Consider the following 19,406-nt stretch of genomic DNA (forward strand, 5'->3'; position numbering starts at 1 on the left):
AGGTGATGAATAAATGGTGTTTTTATTAAGGTAGTCATGCAGTGTAGGTTTGGAAGGGACCATCTGCGTAATAATCAGTGTCCCACAGAAGAAGGAGTTAAGGAAGATATAAAAGTGGAAGTTTTACTGTGTTTAATTTTAACTACACTTACCTTCATTTAGCAGCAGTTGGAGTTACTTTAGCAGCACAGCTACTGTTATCTGTCGACCAGGAATCTCCATAAATCGTATGTTTTATGGTTGTCGTATTGAAGACTACGAATTGCGTGGCTGAAAATCTGATCCCATTTGGTCCTATCACTACTAGTTTGCTGATGTCTTGGTAGCCAGCTAGCTAACATTACATACTTGTTCCTGATTTGCGCACGACAGTCTCGGAAAAAATGACACCATTGGCCTGTAGAATAGTAAGATTACATCCCAATAACCTCGCTTTCACTGTGCTGTCTGGTCTGCCACCGGGTTCGATTCTCTCCCCTGCAAAAAATAAGGTCGAATTAGGGCACAAAGGACGCATGTCTGCCATTGTGCAACCAAAACAGGAAGAGGCATCGTTCTCCCTGGTCATGACCATCAGGTAACAATGGAACAACTGGAATAACTGGAAACTCAGCACTGCAAAACAAAAAAGAACACAGCTGATGGAGGAGGTGAAGAGGGAGAGTGATTTAAAAAAAAGGGTGAAAGGACGGCCATTCACTTGATGGAAAGCACTGGTGTTACGTGGAGGTCTGTTACCTCGCAGATATGTGCTTCCTCTAACTAGCGAGACGGTTCAAACGACGTTGGTGTTTCAATCTGCCTTGTCTCACGGTTGTGTTTTGCTCAGGACAGTAGCCAAGCTGCTAATGGTAGCCATGTTGTTAATGCTGTGTTTGCTACAGCTGAGCCAACAGGGAAACTGTGTAAACTGGGAGGTTTCGTTGAAACGTTGAAAAGTTGTCTGTTTCCGGTTGTCGCATCTGTTTACACCAACGCCATCGAGGACTACAGATGATGTATGAGGGTGTTGAATAGTTGTCCCGTTACTACGACCCGTCGTAAACTGCGTTCTAGGGAACGAAGGGTCGGGGTAAAAATTGGAAATGGGACTGAGCCACAAATGAGAAATGGTGCTCGAAAAGACAGAGAAATGACTTTGTTGTGTGCGAGCTTGTGCCACATGAGAAATTAACTGTCCAATCAGAGCTGAGAATGTAAATTCGGTGCTCAGTGCAAACATGCCTGCAAGCCTCAGACTAATGAGGAAGAAGAGAGAGACTGACTGTGTATGTGTGAATGCACCAGAAGAGATCAGCTCTTCCGTTTCCTCTGCACAGAAACCAGCTGTCACACTCTGCTCCGTGTTGTCTCAGCTGATCATCAGACATGATCAGGACGTTACGTCAGACACGAGGTCAGGCATGAACCAACAACACCAGTTTTAAATGGGATCTGCAGTGGCGGCAGCCAGCCTGCAGCGATGGAGGTCGGGGTCTGTGGTCCTCACTGCCCCCTCCTTTCTCCCCCACAGCGTTGCTTCTCAGGCAGAACCATTTCCAAGCTGCTCTGCTCTGCAGCCAGCGCTGCCGCTCAGCTCTTTGTGTGTTGGGGGAAGGGAGCCCAGCAGGCAGAGAAACAGCCGTAACAGTAACCTCCACAGCTGCTCGCTCTCCATTTTGGATTGGTTACCTCATCACAGATATTCTAATCTCAATATGGCGTCCATGTAACAATTATACTTGATGTTCAATGAGTGCAATGCTTTGTACTGAACAATCACACCAACAATAAACCGTCAGACAGCCACATGGACAGCAGAGGGAGGAGGTCAGCCTTTGTCTCGAATGGCAGCAGCAGAAGTGAAAAGCGATTTTAAGTGAAGGTCTACAGACAGAGGAAGCATTTGGGGTTTTGGGGCAAAGCAGAATAACAACAGTCTCTGTTTCTGCCTGGAGATTCAAAAGAGACAGAAGAAGACACAAACTGGCTCCTGCCATCATAAACAACATGGCTGCTTTCACAAAGAACCTGAGTGCAAACCTGAGCGTGAGAAAGAAAAAAACCTGCTGGCTGTGTAAACAAAACACGTTTCTTCTGTTTAGACAGCACTGAGGAGAAACAGAAGTGAGAGAAGAACAGATGTGGAGGCCAACGAGAGACACAGGCACATCAAATACACTCAGCGACGAGACTGAAGCAGACGTCTGTGGTTTTGATTTAAACAAAGCGGGTAAATATTCAGCTCCAGCAGCAGAGACGTGAAGAGAAAAGCCAACAAAGGATCAAAACTTCATGTTTTTTTATTGGAACACCATCAGGCTCGGCTTTAACAGCTGTTGCCATCATATGTTTCAAGTCGAGGGAATTTTATTTATAAAGTGCTAAATTGTAACAGAAGTTATCTCAGGGCACTTTTCATGTGACCAGATCTGGAAACGATCTCTGCTGAGACAACAACTCCCACCATTAGAAAGCACTCGGTGACAGCAGCAGAGAAAAACTCCCTTTAAACGGGCAGAAACCTTCAGCCAGGCAGCGGGGGGGCGACCATCTGCCTTGGACCAGGACTGAAACCGATAATTACTTTAACAATCAATCTATCTTTTGATTACTAGCCATGCTAGCAGCATGATGCTAGGGATGGTAGTGTTGGTGGTCCATCACTTTGGTTCAGACTGAAATATCTCAACAGTTATAAGATGGGTCGTGATGAAACATTGCTGTGAAACATTTTAGTTGCATCACCTGGGGCAAATTCAAGTCTCATGACACTGACACACCTTCCCATGTGTGTGAATGGGTGAAGGAGCTTTGTCTGTTAAGACAGCAAAGTGTGACCATTTACCAGTTCCCTGTAAAATCTGTCTCGCATTCAGTCTGATCGCAACGTTTAGTTTTTCCAATGAAGAGTCCAGAAAATAGAGAAAAATGTCTTGATGACTTTGTTTGGCATTTTATTCTTAATCAGTGACTTTTGGTACTTTAGCTGCCTGGTTGTCTGCTGGGATGCAGCTCGGGATGAGGTAGAGTCTTATGGGTTCAGCTTTTTGTTTTGTTGGAGTAGTTTACAAAAGCACAGCCCAGAGAAGCAGTAACCTCTTTGAGTCTCTCCTGGTCGCTCAGGAACTACTCAGAGCCAAGAAGTCGTCCGGCACAAACTCCTAAAACTAAATCTAAATCAGTTTTTGGTCTGGATTGAACAAACAAGACATAATGTGTTAATTAGTAAGCTAGCACCAGATGGTTTATTACACAGGAAGCTTTAGGGAACCCACGCTAGAAACAGTTTGGAAAAGGGCAGGCACTTTCAAAAAATACTTGGCAGGTGATTGGACGAACCATCTGTCTATAACTGTTTGTCACGGGCTAACCTCAACCGGTCAGATCAGCAGTAGGTGAGAGCTACCACCAGTGGAACCAGTTGGTAAATCAAACTCTGGCCAGAGTCGGTTAAGTGATGAGCAAAAAATTTTTCCCAGGTGGCTGCCCAGAGAAAAGGTGCAGCACCCAGCATGTATCTTTTGTGTGGCCGCTCCTAACGCTTCGATTTGGAAATCTCTCAACTTTTCAGAAAGATGCTGGGGACATCACCGTTGTTCTTTTTCTTTTCTCCTGGCCTAGGTGATAATATTCACCGTATTTTAGTCTCCTACAGATCGTGTCATCCAGCCACATCCTCCTTACTCTGATCTCCCGATGTCTAATAAAAAATGGATAGTGGAACCGCAAGGGGGCGGTGACGGTCATACAGCGGCGGTTGTCAAGATCTTGTCGTAGAGATGCACGTGCAGCGTTTTCTCTCTCTTCATCCCAGCGCTACTGAGAGCCGTGAACACCGCTATGTGGACACGAGCCTTAATGAGACAAAAGTTAGTTGGACTGAATTGGAATTAGTCCTGAACGTCCAAAGAAACCCTGACGATAACATGCAACATGTATTCATTTAACGTGTTGTTACAGCAATCAGATTAACAACAAATCAGTTTTACTCATCAATCATTATTTTCAGATCTAACATGTCCACTGGTTTTCACTCTGCGTAGTATTAATATGGCTCTATCACATCTGGAAGTTATTTGGTGCTGGATAAAAAAAAATGAAGTGCCACACGTCTAAATACAGCTTCAGGGATGAGAAACCCACCCAGATGTTTTGACTGTAGATTTTCCCAAGACAGATTATTTTAATTTCCTGGAAACTTTTTTATGTGAAAGCGCTTGTAGTATATATGTTTTTACTCCTTCATCGTTTGATCATTTCTCATACTCACTGGCTGTATCATTCAGTACAACGCCTTGGTGTTTCAGTGGTTTATTTCATAGGTAGATACTTGTACTGTGTTGACTTCAAGGTTTTCTGTCTTTGTGTGATAACTACTGTAATGAGACTGTTCTGGTGTTCAGGAAATGTTCAAGTTACAGCCTGTATGTGCCTGGTTTGTTGGATACTAGACGATACCATCTTGTTTTTCTTTGGATGATGTAATAAACGTAGTTCCTTCGCTCAATACACATCGGACATTTTTATTGTTCTCCAGTGCTACTAGTTAATGATGTCAGAAATGAGTTCAGAAAGACAGGGTTGATTGTGCCCAGATTTGCAGGTTTGATCTTGTTTCCTCTTCATGATTGTGTGAGTATCTCGAGGTTAGTCGGGCCTGTCGTCACTTGGTGATTCATCGTGGAGCATCTGTTGTCACGTGATGTCAGTGCATAATGACATCAGACCGCCATCTGTCTGTGAGGTTTGTGGAGGTCGGCGGTGTCACGGGTGTGAGATGGGCCTGCAGTGATTTCCTCCACGCTCAACGGTCATTTAAATGTTTCCTGACAAACTCAGCTTGTCCACAGAGCCGCTCTGCTGACAGACAAACACCATCAATGATTAATGACAAAACTGCAGCAGACGTTCTGGCTTGTATGAGGAAATGATGCTGCTGTTCAAGTGTGGCAGATTTTGGTTCTGCCAGTTTTCTTCTGTGTGTCACATTGAAGGATAAGGCTGACGTTCTTCCCATCCTGATTGGTCCATGTAGTTTTATTTTTTAAAGGTCTGTGATTTTCTAAAATATCTGGTTACTAGTTTGGAGCAGGAGTAACTGAGACAGGAGGAAACACTACATTTGCTGGGGACTTTTTTCAGCGGAGGGTTAATCCACATTTACTGTGTTGGTGATGATGAAGGAACACACCATACAGTTAAACGTTTGTTGGTTCATTGATGTTTTAATATTATTTGGACAACAGTCGAGGTCTATGACACAGAGGAAAAAGATATATCAGGCTTTGGCTTTGAATTATCAACCAACTCTGCACCTCTATGCAGCTTGTTTTGGCGTCCTGGACTGACAAAACATCACTTGTAAATACGTTTTCACAGCAGCCTGCTCATAGCAACCTACTGTACAATACCTTGCCAGCATCAAGCAGCAAAAACTCAGATTAGCTGGTGAAGAAAGTAAAACATCTTGTGGACAAAATAACATGTTATCAGGAGTTGGTGGAGACCAAACCAGAGCTTGTTTGATGGAAACAGCTGCTGCTCCAAACACTGAGACTGAACCAAATGGTAAATGTAAAACTTGCAGCTAAAAGAGGCTAAAGTGCATCTTAGAGCTGCAGAGTTGGTGACTTTCACATTGCACAGAATCATTTGATCCATCGATAATACAAAACAGTGATTTGGTTTTTCTCCCAGAGAGCATCTGGGTTGAGTAAACAGACAGGCTTTATTTCTTCTTTGGATACAGATGAACTGAGAAAAAGCTGAACCATGTTAAAACAAGCTATTGTGGTATGTAAACAGACAGCTCCAGTTTTACTGGTTCAATTGGTTCTACTGGTCCAGGTCCAGAATCTTTGGAGGTTCTTCAGGTTCTATTGGCTCCAACCCCTGACCGGGGTCCTGTAGGGAGAAGACGACACGGTCAGACCAGGAAAAAGGTTCTGACATGCACAGAATTATACAAGAAATCTGACTTCAGACGATCTCCTGCAGTTCAGAGTGCAGGAAGAGCTGGATGTTGTAGAAGCCAGTCTGAGATTCAAAGTCACAATTTCTCAAGTCTGTCTTAAAACCTGCTGTGATAATAGTTTTCCTGAAAACAAGACCAGAGCGAGGTCAGTCTTCAGAATGCAGAATTATCCTGATTGCTTCCAGGTGGTACTTCAGGATGTCAGTGGTCCAGTTTGATAAACTGCTGGCTATACTGAAACCAGATATCAAAAATAAGACCATCCCTTTTCTGCTAATCAGTTGACCCTGAACATCAGCTGGCAGTATATCTCTGAGATAGGGATGCACACATCACATCAAGGAAAGAAACTGAAAAAACGCTGAAAATTGCACTTGTTCTGAGAAAATGACAACGGATGTATTTTTAAACGTTCTGCAATATTGGACGACAATAACTGAATTGGCGTGTGAAGGCCTGAAGTCTATTTAGTCTATTTAGTACAGGATTTCCTCCTTATACTGCTCCCGGACTGCGCTTCCTTGTTGAGTTACCCTCCCTTCATTTTAAACGGTGAAAGCGACGGTCAGCGGCCGTTCACTGGTGTCTCCAAATAATAATAATAAATATATTAATAAATATAAATGTAATAACGAAGATATTCCACTCTCCAGTTTCACAGCGACTCTGACAGACTCTGATTGAGCAACTCACCCCAAACGGCTCGCTGAAGGCTCTGGAGCCGCTGTACAGAGGGTTTGGGATGGAGACCAGCGTGGGCTTCTTCCTGCCGCCCGTCGCACCGTCCTCATCCTCATTCTGTCACAGAGGAAACAACAGGAATGACTATCAGCTGTAAGCACACAGCATATGAAACACATACAAATACAGAGGTTTCCTCTGATCAGTAGTGTTATTTATTCATCTGTTGTTTTGATGTGAGTTGCAGTTTATGGAAATATCGGCTGCAGAGATGTCTGCTTTCCCTCAAATATAATGGAACTATGGCACTCAGCTTATACAACTGAAAAGACCTTGTTGTGAGAAGTTTGATGTAGGAACTATTTTCTTTCTACTGAACAAAACCTGCCTGTTAAAATGCCTGAAATAAGGTCTAGTTACTACAGGCTGAAGATATTTACACATTTTGTTCTGCAACATAAAATACATCATTAAATGTCCCACAATTTAATTATAAAGCTTTTATATGTCCTAAAAACCGTGGTTGCTAACAAGTGTCTAAGTGAGGCTTCACAGACGTTGTCATGGACATTACGTCATCACAACGAACACGGATGCATGTTTGTTTCATTACACACCTTTGAGGCAAAACCTCTCCTACACGGGCCTGAGGGAAACAGGACAACTTGCTGTTTTGGAGCACAATAGAAATATCGTGAAAATGAACAGCAAGCGTAGAAACGCTCACATATTTTGGAGGAATGGTTATTTATTTCATCACGTTAAGCTTCAGCTAAAATCACATAAATGTGCTTTACTCCAGTCAACCACATAATATCATCTAATCTTTACTGGTGTGCTGACAGACTGAACAGAACAGAGTGCCTTCTTTCTTACAGATGGACCTTGGCTTGTCACAGTCTGGGGCATGAGCTACAATTTACTGCTGTTCTGCAGTTTGTCCAAAACTCCCTTTTTTCTCCTCTTATCTTAATGCATGACTTCACAGGGGACCAATCAGCTTAAGACCATAAATGTTAGAGGCTCCTTTGTTTCATGGAGAATCTTGCCTCCAACATCTGTTGTGCACTGCTTCTTCTATTACTTGTAATATTAGAAAAGACAAAAATAGACAATCTTGACTGTTCTTCTTTATGAAGGAATTTCCCCGCAATATTTACACAAATTTGGTTGGGGATATTGGGGTATGCTCCACAAAGATAGTTGATTGTTGAGTCTCATTCCCAGCATGTCAAATAGCCACAATTTGGGTTGGTAAAGCTTCCTGAGCAGCAACAGGTGAGAAAATAAGAAAATCCAGACAGAGGGCTGCAGGGTCTCTGCAGATATGAGACACTAACACGCCTTTTCTCCCCATTCCAGTCTCGCTCTCTGTCTGTTTCGTCTTGCTGCGTCTGCTGTGCGTGAAGTGCACTGATAGGTTGAAATCAGTCTTGTGATGTTGGGAAAGGGGCGTGCAATGACACAAAATAATAATAATCGATAATTCCCCTCAAATGCATCAAAACTAAAGCAACGAGCCTGTTTTTGAAAATGTGGGGAGGAGAAAGTGCAGATATGATGTATGTGATATATACATATACAAATCAGATATATCAGATATATACATTTCAAATGTAGGGAGGAAAAGTAAAAAGTTGTCTGAAAAATACAAGTACAAATACCTGACAAATCTACCTTTGTACAGTAGCAAAGTATTTGTACTTCATTACTTCACATAACTGAGTTTATGGACCTCTAACGTTTGACTTCAGAGCATGCTTTCTTGAACTTCAGAGATGGGAGTGTGTGTGTGTGTGTGTGTGTGTGTGTGTGTGTGTGTGTGTGTCTCACTCTGAAGTAGTGAAAGCGGAAGGCGTCGGTCTTGTGTTTGAAGACGTAGTAGCCGAGCACAGCCAGCACACACAGCAGCAACAAAGACACCAAGATGGCCGACACAGTGCCAGTCTTGTGGGCGTGGCTTTGTGCATCATGGTGGGAGATCTGACAGGTTCGACAAACACAAACAAATGAGAATTAATGGAGATATGAGGACATCACATGAAACCTTTTAACCCTCAGCACTCACACACGTTATCTGTCCAGCACCTATTACCATGGCAGCCACACTGTGCTGTACTGTTGGCATGGAGACGTGACTCTGTTAGACTTGCCTCGTGGTCTCAGGCACTCGCAGACCTGACGTCATGACAGTGAATACGTCACGGTACGTATGACTCAAGTCCACGAGGGCTGAGTCCGCAAGTCCAGAGAGTGGAAATTTGGATTCAGCCAAAGTCTGAACGTTTATAGGTGCGATGTGTGACGTCGACAGTGTAACAACACAACACAGTTATTTATCATCATGCCATGTAGTCTTTCCAGAGCTTAATCACATTCATTCTCATTCATTTCCCTCTCCACTGCAACGTCACAACAGGACATCCTGACCTGTGATAATAGCCAAAATGTGACTTTTCATCCTTCAGCTGCGTCAACATCACTGTAATCATGTGGTCGTACAGGATATGGATCGTCACACTGTAGTAACAGCTGCAGGCTACTAAGTTTTACACCGTAGGGTTCACCAGCCACTCGATCCAAATACGGGAGATCCTGATACAGAACTATTCAGACAGAACATGAGCGAAACAATTGAGTCAATTTGCAATTCATGTGGGCGATAATATCACAGATAACTTTAACCCTTTCTTTAAAGTTCGTACTTCACTTCTGAGATCAAAATGAGTCAAAGCAACTGTCCACAGTCAGTACGTGGAGGGAATGAGCACGAGTGGAAATGAGGCGAACTGTGAACGTTTTGGGGGAATAAAATCATTTAATTCAGATTAATCTCTTGTGATCTAGTCTGCATCATCGTCTGTGTCTCAGGTCATGAATATTGATCAGAGTTGTGATGTTATCAGAGTGTTAACTGAAGCTGACTGAATCTTCATTTCCTGAAAACTAAACACAGCCATCTGCTCTCTGCCCACAACTGTAGCTGTTGCCTGGCAACAACGGACAGGACGTTCTTACAGGAAGTGCTTCAGACCGGAGGGACAGGCTTCACGACGCCTCCTGGTGGCTGTGGTCAGAACTGCAGCTGCTGACGATGCGGCAAACGTTATATCTCACCGCTAGCGACGACTTAAGTTTTGGTTTCAGTGCGACAAAATTTCAGTTTCTCCCTAGAGAGCAAGAAGGTTTTACCAGGATTAAATTACTTTCAAGTTAAAATGTGTTTTGTTGTGTATGTGTATTTATTGCAGTCAGATCACCTAGAAATATCTTCGTTTTGGGTTCATACCGATGTGTTTCTCGTTTATTTTTATTCACGTTACTTGGTCTGAACGCGGCATAATTGTAAAGCAACTCTGGGATAAATTATTTTCACCCACTGGTGCGGGGGGCGCTGTCAGCGGGGCCTCGATGACGTGGATGATCCCGTTTACAGCAGGAATGTCCCAATCCAACAGCAGCCGCTGGTTCACCAGCTTATAGCTCTGAGGAGAGATCAAGTACAAGACATAAAATAATAATAATAATTATTATTATTTTTAATAAAATAAAAATATCTCATCTTTTCATTGGATTCATAAACCTGGGAGGTGTGTGTGTGTGTGTGTGTGAATGAGTGTCTGACCTCGTTGTTGCCGTGGGTAACAGTCAGGTTGAACCCAAGCCTTGATATGATGACTTCCTTGTGTTTCAGATCCTTGAATGGCCGTCTGCTGTGATTGGCTGTGATGTGATACTCAAGATCTCTACCAGACAGAGTCTAAACACGCGGGCACACACACACACACACACACACACACACACACACACACACAGTACATTGACATAGATTAGATTTCATTGACAGCTCGGCCACTTGGAACCTGCTGGTATTCTGATTGGACCAATTGAGTTGTAAAGGTTTACAATTTAATTAGGAACTATAAAGTAAAGGTTAATAGATATCAGTGTGGATCTGTCGGTCTCTTGAAAATCCAAGCACATAGTTGAAGCATGCTTCAATAAAACTCTGTAGCACATGTTCCAAGTATAAATAAAAAAGTACTCAGACTTCGTAGCTTCATCTAATTTGCAGAACAAACACAGTGGTCGCTTGCTCTAAATATTTTCCAATCAGACGGGTGAGTTGTCACTGGCTACTGAGAATACAGACGTAGTTATCATGAGAAAATGTAATAAGACAAAACTAACAGTATTAAAATTATAACTACTAACTTTTCCTTGAAGGCAATATTATTATTATTATTATGCGTCGTTGAGCTACAACTTTAAATGTTGGGTTAATGGATAAGTAATTATGATTGAAGGGTTGGGCTGCACCTTATTTTGGGTGAAGCCGGAGTTATGAGGAACAAACAACGTGACCTCGGACGTCCTGTGAGACAGAAAATCAACAAGCTGTTTGCCGTCCGACGACGAGCCGCTATAGTCCAACAACATCTACAGAGAGAGAGAGAGAGAGAGAGAGAGAGAGAGGACAGTGAAGTTATTCAGATTTATACATTTCTTGTGAATGTGTGTCCAGTGTGACTCTAAAACACACAAATACCAACACATGTTGATCAGCCATGACTAGTGTACCAGTAACAACTGATCCTGGTATTTTGGGGAAGAACTCATCTAATTAGCACATTTATATAAATGGTGGGTGATTTTTCTCTGACTGCTGTCAAGTCTCATTTTATTTAGACGTTTAATAAAAAAAACATTTAATCACAAACAGCAGATGCTAATCTGGACAATGCGACACTATCCTGCTTTTGTTGTAAACAGGAAGTTAAAAGACAAAACAGCACTTCCTGCACAGACAACAGAACTGTAAACTAATACAGAGACGAGGCTAAAATCGACCACTTTCAGCTCTGCTAACACAACAGCTTTGAGCTTTTCAACCTTCCTCCATAACTACAAAACCTGAAGACATCTGTAGTTCACAAGTTCATCCTCACAGTTTTGTATTTTTAGAGCTCCACACTTTAATCTCTTTTATAAGCCAGACCTTGGACTGAACCCTCCTCCAGCTCCTTTTTTAAAAACGTCTCATTGTTGGCTGGAAGTCTTCCAAAGCTCAGTTACCTTCAGGAGGTGACGCTGGTGTTGTCTCTCACCAACATCTGATTAACAACATCCTGCTGTCTTTTTATACTAGTATATCTTAACATGAATATACTGTATACTGATTCAAAAATGTACTAATTCGTGTTAAGTTTAAAGTTCTTGTTGTATTATGTCGTCTGCTTTGTAGAGTACATGTTGCTTTCTACTGTCACCTAGTTTTTATGCTAAAAACAGCTGTTGATACAGTGTTTACATTGTCACTATTCTGTTACAAAGACTAAAACAACGTCTCTTTGTCTGAGGACGAAGAAGAAATGACTCCATGATGAAACCACCCTGGATCAGACCCAGGAAGTCGGAACATGATGTCTACAGATAAGCTGTTTTGTATTCTGTACTTGTCATAAATCAAGCACTTTTTTTTTTTTTTACTCAAGATAGTGATGGGACACACTGTTTTCTGCAACAGCTGCAACCGTTTTGGTTATTTTACATGCCAGTGTTTCTGTATTTCTGTGCTTTTAAAGTTTTTCAGTAGTGTTGAGTTAGGAATGTTTTTAGTTTGTTGACTGTTGACTGCCATGAACTCTGTTACAAAGATCCAAAGACGGGGAGAGAGAAGAGGATCGCCACCAGCAGGTTTGCACTGGTAGTTCTGAGTGAAATTAAACAGTATGTATATTGTTTTGTTGTATTACCACTACAGTAAATGGTCCGACTGTCACACTCACCTTGTAAAATATGGAGAAGTTACTGTATGTTGCGAGGACGCTGCTCAGGACGCCGTTACAGAAGTCGCCGTTTCCCACGTAGCCGGCGGGACACGTACATGACACATCTGCACACACACACAAACATACAGACATGACTAACAGTGTGTTTTTGTGTGCAGCATCATGTGTGTTTCCTGTGTTGATTTGAGAGATAATGAATCCATCTCGACGGGCTTCAAGCTATGCCCTTGTGTCTGGACCACAGTGTTTCAACCATTCACTGTCCTTTGTGTAACTACTGGCAGCTACAGCCATGGGTTAGAGCGACGGCTCTGGGGGAAGCTTTTGAGAACAACAATGGCGGCTCTTAAAGAGGTTAGCTTAGCTGCTTTAGCATCAGTTGCATCATAACTCGAGTATATTTCATTATAAAGAGGAGAGAAGAACTTCACTGAAGGATGTTCCTGATGGAAATGATGCTTAACTTCTTGTGTTAGACGGTGATGGACTGATGGTTCGTCCAATCACCTGCCAAGTAAAGTTCCTGCCCTTTTCCAAACAAAACTTTCTGTGTAACAAACAATCTGGCACGTCACGTTACTCTCACTATTCACTCCTGCTGCAGTGAATTAAACTCTATTCTACACTCTAAGCCGTTAGACTCACTGCCTCACACAAATTTAATGCATTGATCTGTTGTATAAGTGTATTGCACCAAATAATTAAATTATTACATCGGTGCTGAAACAATTTGTAAACTAATTGATAAACCAATGGACAGAAACAAAGTAAACAACACTGTTTACAATGAGAAAGACATGGCTGGTTGCTCTTCGTAATTCAGTGTAGATAAAAACTGTCAAGTGCTCTGGAAAAACAGTAAAAAGCTTCAAAAACCTGAGGCAATCCAGGCACTCCGAATATAAGAAAATGTATCAAGCGAGGAAGGAAATAATTAAAAATCCTTTTTTATAGGGGCTTAATTATTAAAAGGTCATTAAAAAAGCCAACATGTTTTGATCAGTAGGCCTTCATCAGGGCTCCAAACACCATTTAGCCACTTTAATAAAGGCTTTTTAATTATTTCCTGCCTTGTTTGATATATTTGGAGTGCTTAGCTCTCTTTTTTTAACATTTCTTATGATGTCGGACATCGACTTCTCCATCAACACAAACACAGATGGAATTAAGTCCCTGACTACATCTGATACGTTGGAATGTACAAATATGATATTACAATATTGTCAATAAACCAAACTAAATAATATTGTAAACTGTTGCCTGGAGCTCTGGAAACTTGTCATGCATCTGCTTTACCATATTCTGACATGAATCCATTAGTTAAAAGTACAAGTGGCAGAACAAATAATGACAATAATTGTTAGTTGCAGCTCTGGACTATAAAACCAACAAAAACAGCCTGTTTGTGTCGGAGCTGAGTCCCCAGAGAGCTCTGTGATGCTGCAGCAGACTAAACAATAACACGTTAACACAACAAACACTGTTCAGGAACTAAACCCTCCAGTGATAAAAACAACAGAGCGTTTATGAAAACCTGCCTCTGTCTTCACACAGAGACTGTGCTGCTGACATACCTTTGAGCCTGTAGCAGTAGGCGTCGTACTTGGAGCTCTGGTCCACAGGTTCTTTGTAGATAACCAGGCCCACATGGTAGTCCCCACACCTGGCTGAGGGGAAGCGGGTCGGGTATCCCACCTTGCCCCCCTCCATCCAGCCGGCCACGCACAGATGCATCCCCAGCTGTCAGGGCCAGAGAACAACAACAGCAGGATAAATGGTGGATCACAAGTCCCAGCATGGACTGCTGCGATCAGAACAGGTGGAAGAGGAAAATAATACCCACAATTAACTGGAAGAGGTTTTTAAGACATGCTGTTCAAAACACGCTGTTCAGGACAGATTATCTGGTAATGTGAGGGGTTTACAGCTCTAGCCTTAAGCCTCCTGAACTGCTCAGGCTCATCTGGACCGACTCGATAAAAAGTGCACTATGTCGTTTTGGGAAATAAATTTTAATCACAAGAGAAAGATCACTGACTGATTTCTTTCTATGTGTAAACAAACTAAATAAATGAAGTCGCTTTGTTTTCATGACTTAATAAACAGAATAAACAAACCGACCTTAAAGGACTTCACAGTTTCATACTGTTTTACTTACATTAATGTTGTAAATATTATAATTCTGAGTTTGAATTCCTTCTTCAAAACTACAAACTTAAATCCTGAACATGTCCAAATTGCACCACTCCCTGGTGTCCTCAGTAAAAATAACAGACAGACAGGGATTCCTCGGTTTATAGTCAGATACATCAAAAACTACTGAAAGTAAAGCGAGATTTATACATTATATGACGTCATACCACCTGAAACTACATGTACCGGTTCTGAGATTACACCACAACGATGCTAATGTGTAGATGCACTTCAGCTACTGAGACAGCACGTTGACCGGGGACTATGATTGGTTGTTTGAGATTTAACCTACAGTACATGTTTCTGATGCTGGTGGCGATTGTTGATCATGAACACAACATTTTACCAGGGCTGTACAAGTACTGTGGTGCTACAGCGGTGCCCTGGCCTACAATTATTGTTCTCCAAATGTACGAAAACAGAGCCCAACACAAATGTCACATCATCATCATCATCATCTGTAGTTTTTTTAGTCACTCAAACAAGGAATTAAAAAGTTCAAGGTGCTGGTCAGACTCATTCTCTACTAAAAACAACTAGAAATACTGTATGTGTATGTATGAGTGAGGTGTATTGACCTGTGTGGCGTCTCCATGGAAACGCCTTCTGTAGGTGGGTTTACCTGCTGTGCGTTTCCCAGCTGTGTGAAGTTGGCCAGCGTTGCGCCCTCGGCCTGGCAGGCGGCGTCAGCCTGACTGAAGTTCATCTTGTACTTCCCCTCTGGAGAGCGCAGGTGGAACACTCCAGCTGTGTTGGCTGAACCACAACACCTATGTTAACTTTACCTAACACTTTAATCTCTGCATCTGACAACAAAAGGCAATCCATTGAAGTTAGGATGAAACAATCTACTGATATTAAATGTTTAAACTGATTAATTGGATTATAAAACAGCAAAATAAATTACTGGTCTCTGATTGGCTGTGAGGTGTTGGTTTGCCTCATTAAAAACATAATGAACTTTGACCACAGAACTGCAGTATGTATCAAGTCATGACCTCTGCATCATGAATACGCCCTGATTAATGAGCTCCAGGTAGGAACCTTCTCTGGGTATTAACAGGCGCTCAGCCTTAACGAGCTTCATGTATAATGAGCACTAATGAGCTCATGCCCCCTTAACGAGCTCTGGGCCTCCACGAGCTCCGGGCGTTGCCTGCTGTACGCCAGCTGAGTGCTTGTTGACGTTTGTTTACCAATCCCAGAAAAAAAAAAACACTATTCAAACCCACAACTAAGAAACAAAGTTCTTCATTACGTCACCATCGTAAGATTGGACGTTATAGCGTCACCTGCTGGAGAATTACCCGTTACCACGCCAACATCAATGGAGTAGGCTGTGGAACCAAGATGGCGCCTGCTCAGCAGAGGCAATTATACTCATGATTACACTGCAGCTATGGTTCATTTTGATGTAACACCTTTAATAGACCAGACTGCCATCAGGTCATCAAGAGCCAACCACCAAGGCAGCGCCCCCTTTAGGTGGAAAGCGCTATCACATAATGATAGAAATGGGAAATGGCTGAAAAGCTGCAAAACAAATAAACAAACAAATCCAGATCTCCAATCCACTATCCCTTTTATAAAGAAAAGAGATCTCATGAAGAGAGCAGTAACAATGTGTGAGGCTCCAAAGAAAGGCGTACATTTCTTTTTGATAACAATACGTAGTAACTAGCTTTCGTCATTTAATAATGTTAGATAAGAAACCTGAAACAACTACTTCTGACTGGTGGATAGCCTCGTCTCTCACTAAATCTCAGCCTAAGGCCCGGATTTAACAGTTGGCAATTAACAGGTGGATCATTTACAGACAACAACATCTGGCCACTGTGCTGGGTCAATCATCTCCTTGGGTGGGGGAGACTGGAGGAGCATGACGACTGACCAATCAACACTATCATTAGACGTGTCTATTAGACAAAGGCTTGTTCAACAGAAAAGGAATCTATACAGACTTGTTATCTGAACACATCGTCAATCGCCAGATTTATTTAACATCTATAGGATAGTGCGCAGCCATGACGATTTACCTGTATGTGCTGGTCTGGTCTGTCTAGTGTTACCATGGTGACACAAAATGGATACTTTGGACATAATGGATTGTCAGCTTGTTACTGATTTGTTACTACAAAGCAGTGATGCATTTACTCAAGTATTGTGCCTCAGTAAAATGTTGAAATACTTGTACTCTACTTGAGTATTTCCATTTTCTGCTACTTTATACTTCCACTTCACGAGATTTGGAGGCAAATATTGTACCTTTTACTCCACTACATTTATTTGATGACTTTAGTTACGAGTCACTTTAGATTGTTTAAAAACACTGATTCTGATAAAAGCACTTTATAAATGCTATGACCAAATACCTCAATATTGTAGGGATGACTGTTGGTACTTTCACAAAATATTAACACATTGACATTCTGGATAAATAGTAATCAGTAATGTGGATATAATGACCGAGTGAGTATAGAAAAGTGTTAGAACTAGTCGAAAAGACTGGTAGGTTAAAAAAAAATGACATCACTTTACTGCAACGCAGCCTTTAAAACCAGGGAAGACAGCACTTGTCACGTTTATGACATATCACCATATCCAAAATCGTATGTAATATCAACATAATGCCCAGCCCTAGTTACCATGGTAATGCAGGTCCTTGCAGGTGGCCACAGGGTCACAGCCTCCGTTGTCCTCCAGGCAACGATCAACAGGGGGCACCACCTTCTCCAGACACTGGACTCCATTACCCACGTACCCCGGCAGACACTCGCAGTCACGCTCGTTCTGGAAGAACCAGATTACTGAGTGATCGGTTTAAAGCAGGAATTGAGGTTACGCGTTGAGATGTTATTCCTCAATGATCCTGTTTCTCCCCCTTCATCCAACTGTTTACTGAACCACTACTGGAGCATTTTATATGTACAGTATGTAAGATGTTATGTCATATTACAGGCATAATAAGAAACCTATTTAGGTTAATTTGTCCAACATAAAACAAACAAAAAACACACATTCTCTTCATTGTTAAACTCTGATAACACAGGAAAACAACGATGAACAAAAAGGTTTTAAAGAAAAAGATAAACAACAGTTTATACTCACTGGACCGGTGAACTTGCAGGAGGCAAAGTCACTGCAGCCCCCGTTCTGCTCTTCAACACACCTGGACAGAGAAACATCCTGATGTCACGTCTCTAACATTCACATAAAAGCTCCTTTGTTCAGAGGAGAAAACCACAGAAGTGAAACAGAGACTTAATTCATAGAAAAGGATGTGCCACGCCCACCTGTTGATGGGCTGGCAGGAGTAGCCGTCTCCTTGGTAACCACTTTGACAGGTGCAGTTGACGATCAGTCCCGTCTGGTTACAGTCTGCGTTCAGGTGACAGCCGCCATTGTACTCTGCGCAGAGGTCTGGGGCTGCAGAGTGGTTAATAAAACAGTCGTCACACGGTGGGTTCATGTCAGAGCGAGTGACAGATGATGATCTGTGTGTGTGTGTGTGTGTGTGTGTGTGTGTGTGTGTGTCATCGTCATGTTTACACATCCATTTCATTATTACACACAATGTTGGGAGCAAACAGCAGATATCAATACACATAACTCACATTTTACAGATTTGTATCATTTTTACGCAATTTATTTTTGAACAGAGAAAAGATACAATATAAGGAAAATATATCAGTTTTAATGTATTTTGATTTACTTTTTATTGTTTTGTCTCTGCACTCTATCACATTGGATTTTAAATGAAATATTGAAGTTTAAGTGCGGCCGTTCATCTTTTGAAGGTTTTTATATCCAGACTGGATTAACACTGTTCGGCATGTAGGAAAAAAAACAGTCACACAGACACCTGAAGAAAGCGAGCCTCGCCTCGCCTCCCCTCCCCCATCCTCATCACCTTCTGTTGCAGCCATGTTGAGACCAGCTGCATCATTACCGGGTGTGGAAACTGAAGTTAATCAGTCTTACAAATGTCACACGTATTGCCTCAAACCACCTGATCATATGTTTCACTGCTAGAGACCAGACTGGAGGCAAAAATCTGAAAACAAGCAGGAAGAGAAGCTGGCTGTGCTCCAGACCTGACAGAGCATCTCAGGGAAGACAACAGCAGTCTGAAGACTCAATCAAAGTTTATGTAAGCTTGTGCCAGAGATTTGTGAAAGAAGAGCTACAGTTGTGAACTCCCTCAAAGCTGAACCGCTTCATATTCACACCTTTTTTTGTTTGAATGAGAAAAAATTGTTTGTTCGAGCCACAGCAGGGTCAGGCTGACCTGACATCCTGCAGCAGGCCTTCAGCCAAACAATTAGTTTTAATTGTCAAGTTTTGAAGGTCAGAGTTTTATACCGTTTCCAATTTCTCAATCTTTCATAGCAAAGATCTTTCTTCAATGTATTATTTTTACGACACCATTACCATGCTCTGGTTGTTTTATATGTGTTATTAAAAAAATCGCTATCATCGTGCAGACAAAAATGCTCCGGCTGATAAATCGTCCTGAGCTGCAGAACACTCACGTGGCTCTGGACTGCAGAAGGTGCCGTTCCCCTGAAAACCAGTTTTACACTGACAACCAACACCTGGCACACAGTCGGCCTGAGCGTGGCACTGCAGGCACTCCTCTGGGATGGAGCCTGGACAGACAGACAAATGGATGATTCATCAATGAAGGAGGTTTAGATCAGTAAACCAAAAACAAGAGTGAACAGAATTATCTAAAGGGCTGCACAAGCCTCTCAACTAATTTTAAAAAGATAAAATGTTGAGAT

At 42.1% G+C, this 19,406-nt stretch overlaps 1 protein-coding gene across 1 annotated transcript in view; it reads right to left on the reverse strand.

Annotated features, from left to right (window-relative positions):
• Positions 1-4,489: 4,489 nt before the first annotated feature.
• stab1 (stabilin 1) overlaps positions 4,490-19,406 on the reverse strand; it is a 54,077-nt gene continuing 39,160 nt past the window's right edge. The window contains exons 58-70 of the mRNA XM_084349317.1: positions 19,155-19,271; positions 17,916-18,048; positions 17,731-17,791; positions 17,268-17,412; positions 15,245-15,378; positions 14,004-14,169; positions 12,427-12,533; positions 10,958-11,077; positions 10,263-10,397; positions 10,018-10,122; positions 8,471-8,620; positions 6,650-6,754; positions 4,490-5,886 (exon numbers count right to left, since the gene is read on the reverse strand). Coding sequence (XP_084205443.1) covers positions 5,818-5,886; positions 6,650-6,754; positions 8,471-8,620; positions 10,018-10,122; positions 10,263-10,397; positions 10,958-11,077; positions 12,427-12,533; positions 14,004-14,169; positions 15,245-15,378; positions 17,268-17,412; positions 17,731-17,791; positions 17,916-18,048; positions 19,155-19,271 — 1,547 coding nt within the window. The 3' untranslated portion in view covers positions 4,490-5,817. The remainder of the gene's footprint in view (positions 5,887-6,649; positions 6,755-8,470; positions 8,621-10,017; positions 10,123-10,262; positions 10,398-10,957; positions 11,078-12,426; positions 12,534-14,003; positions 14,170-15,244; positions 15,379-17,267; positions 17,413-17,730; positions 17,792-17,915; positions 18,049-19,154; positions 19,272-19,406) is intronic.

The sequence above is a fragment of the Pagrus pagrus genome, assembly GCF_965226575.1.
Source record: "Pagrus pagrus genome assembly, chromosome: 3".
Classification (NCBI taxonomy): domain Eukaryota; kingdom Metazoa; phylum Chordata; class Actinopteri; order Spariformes; family Sparidae; genus Pagrus; species Pagrus pagrus.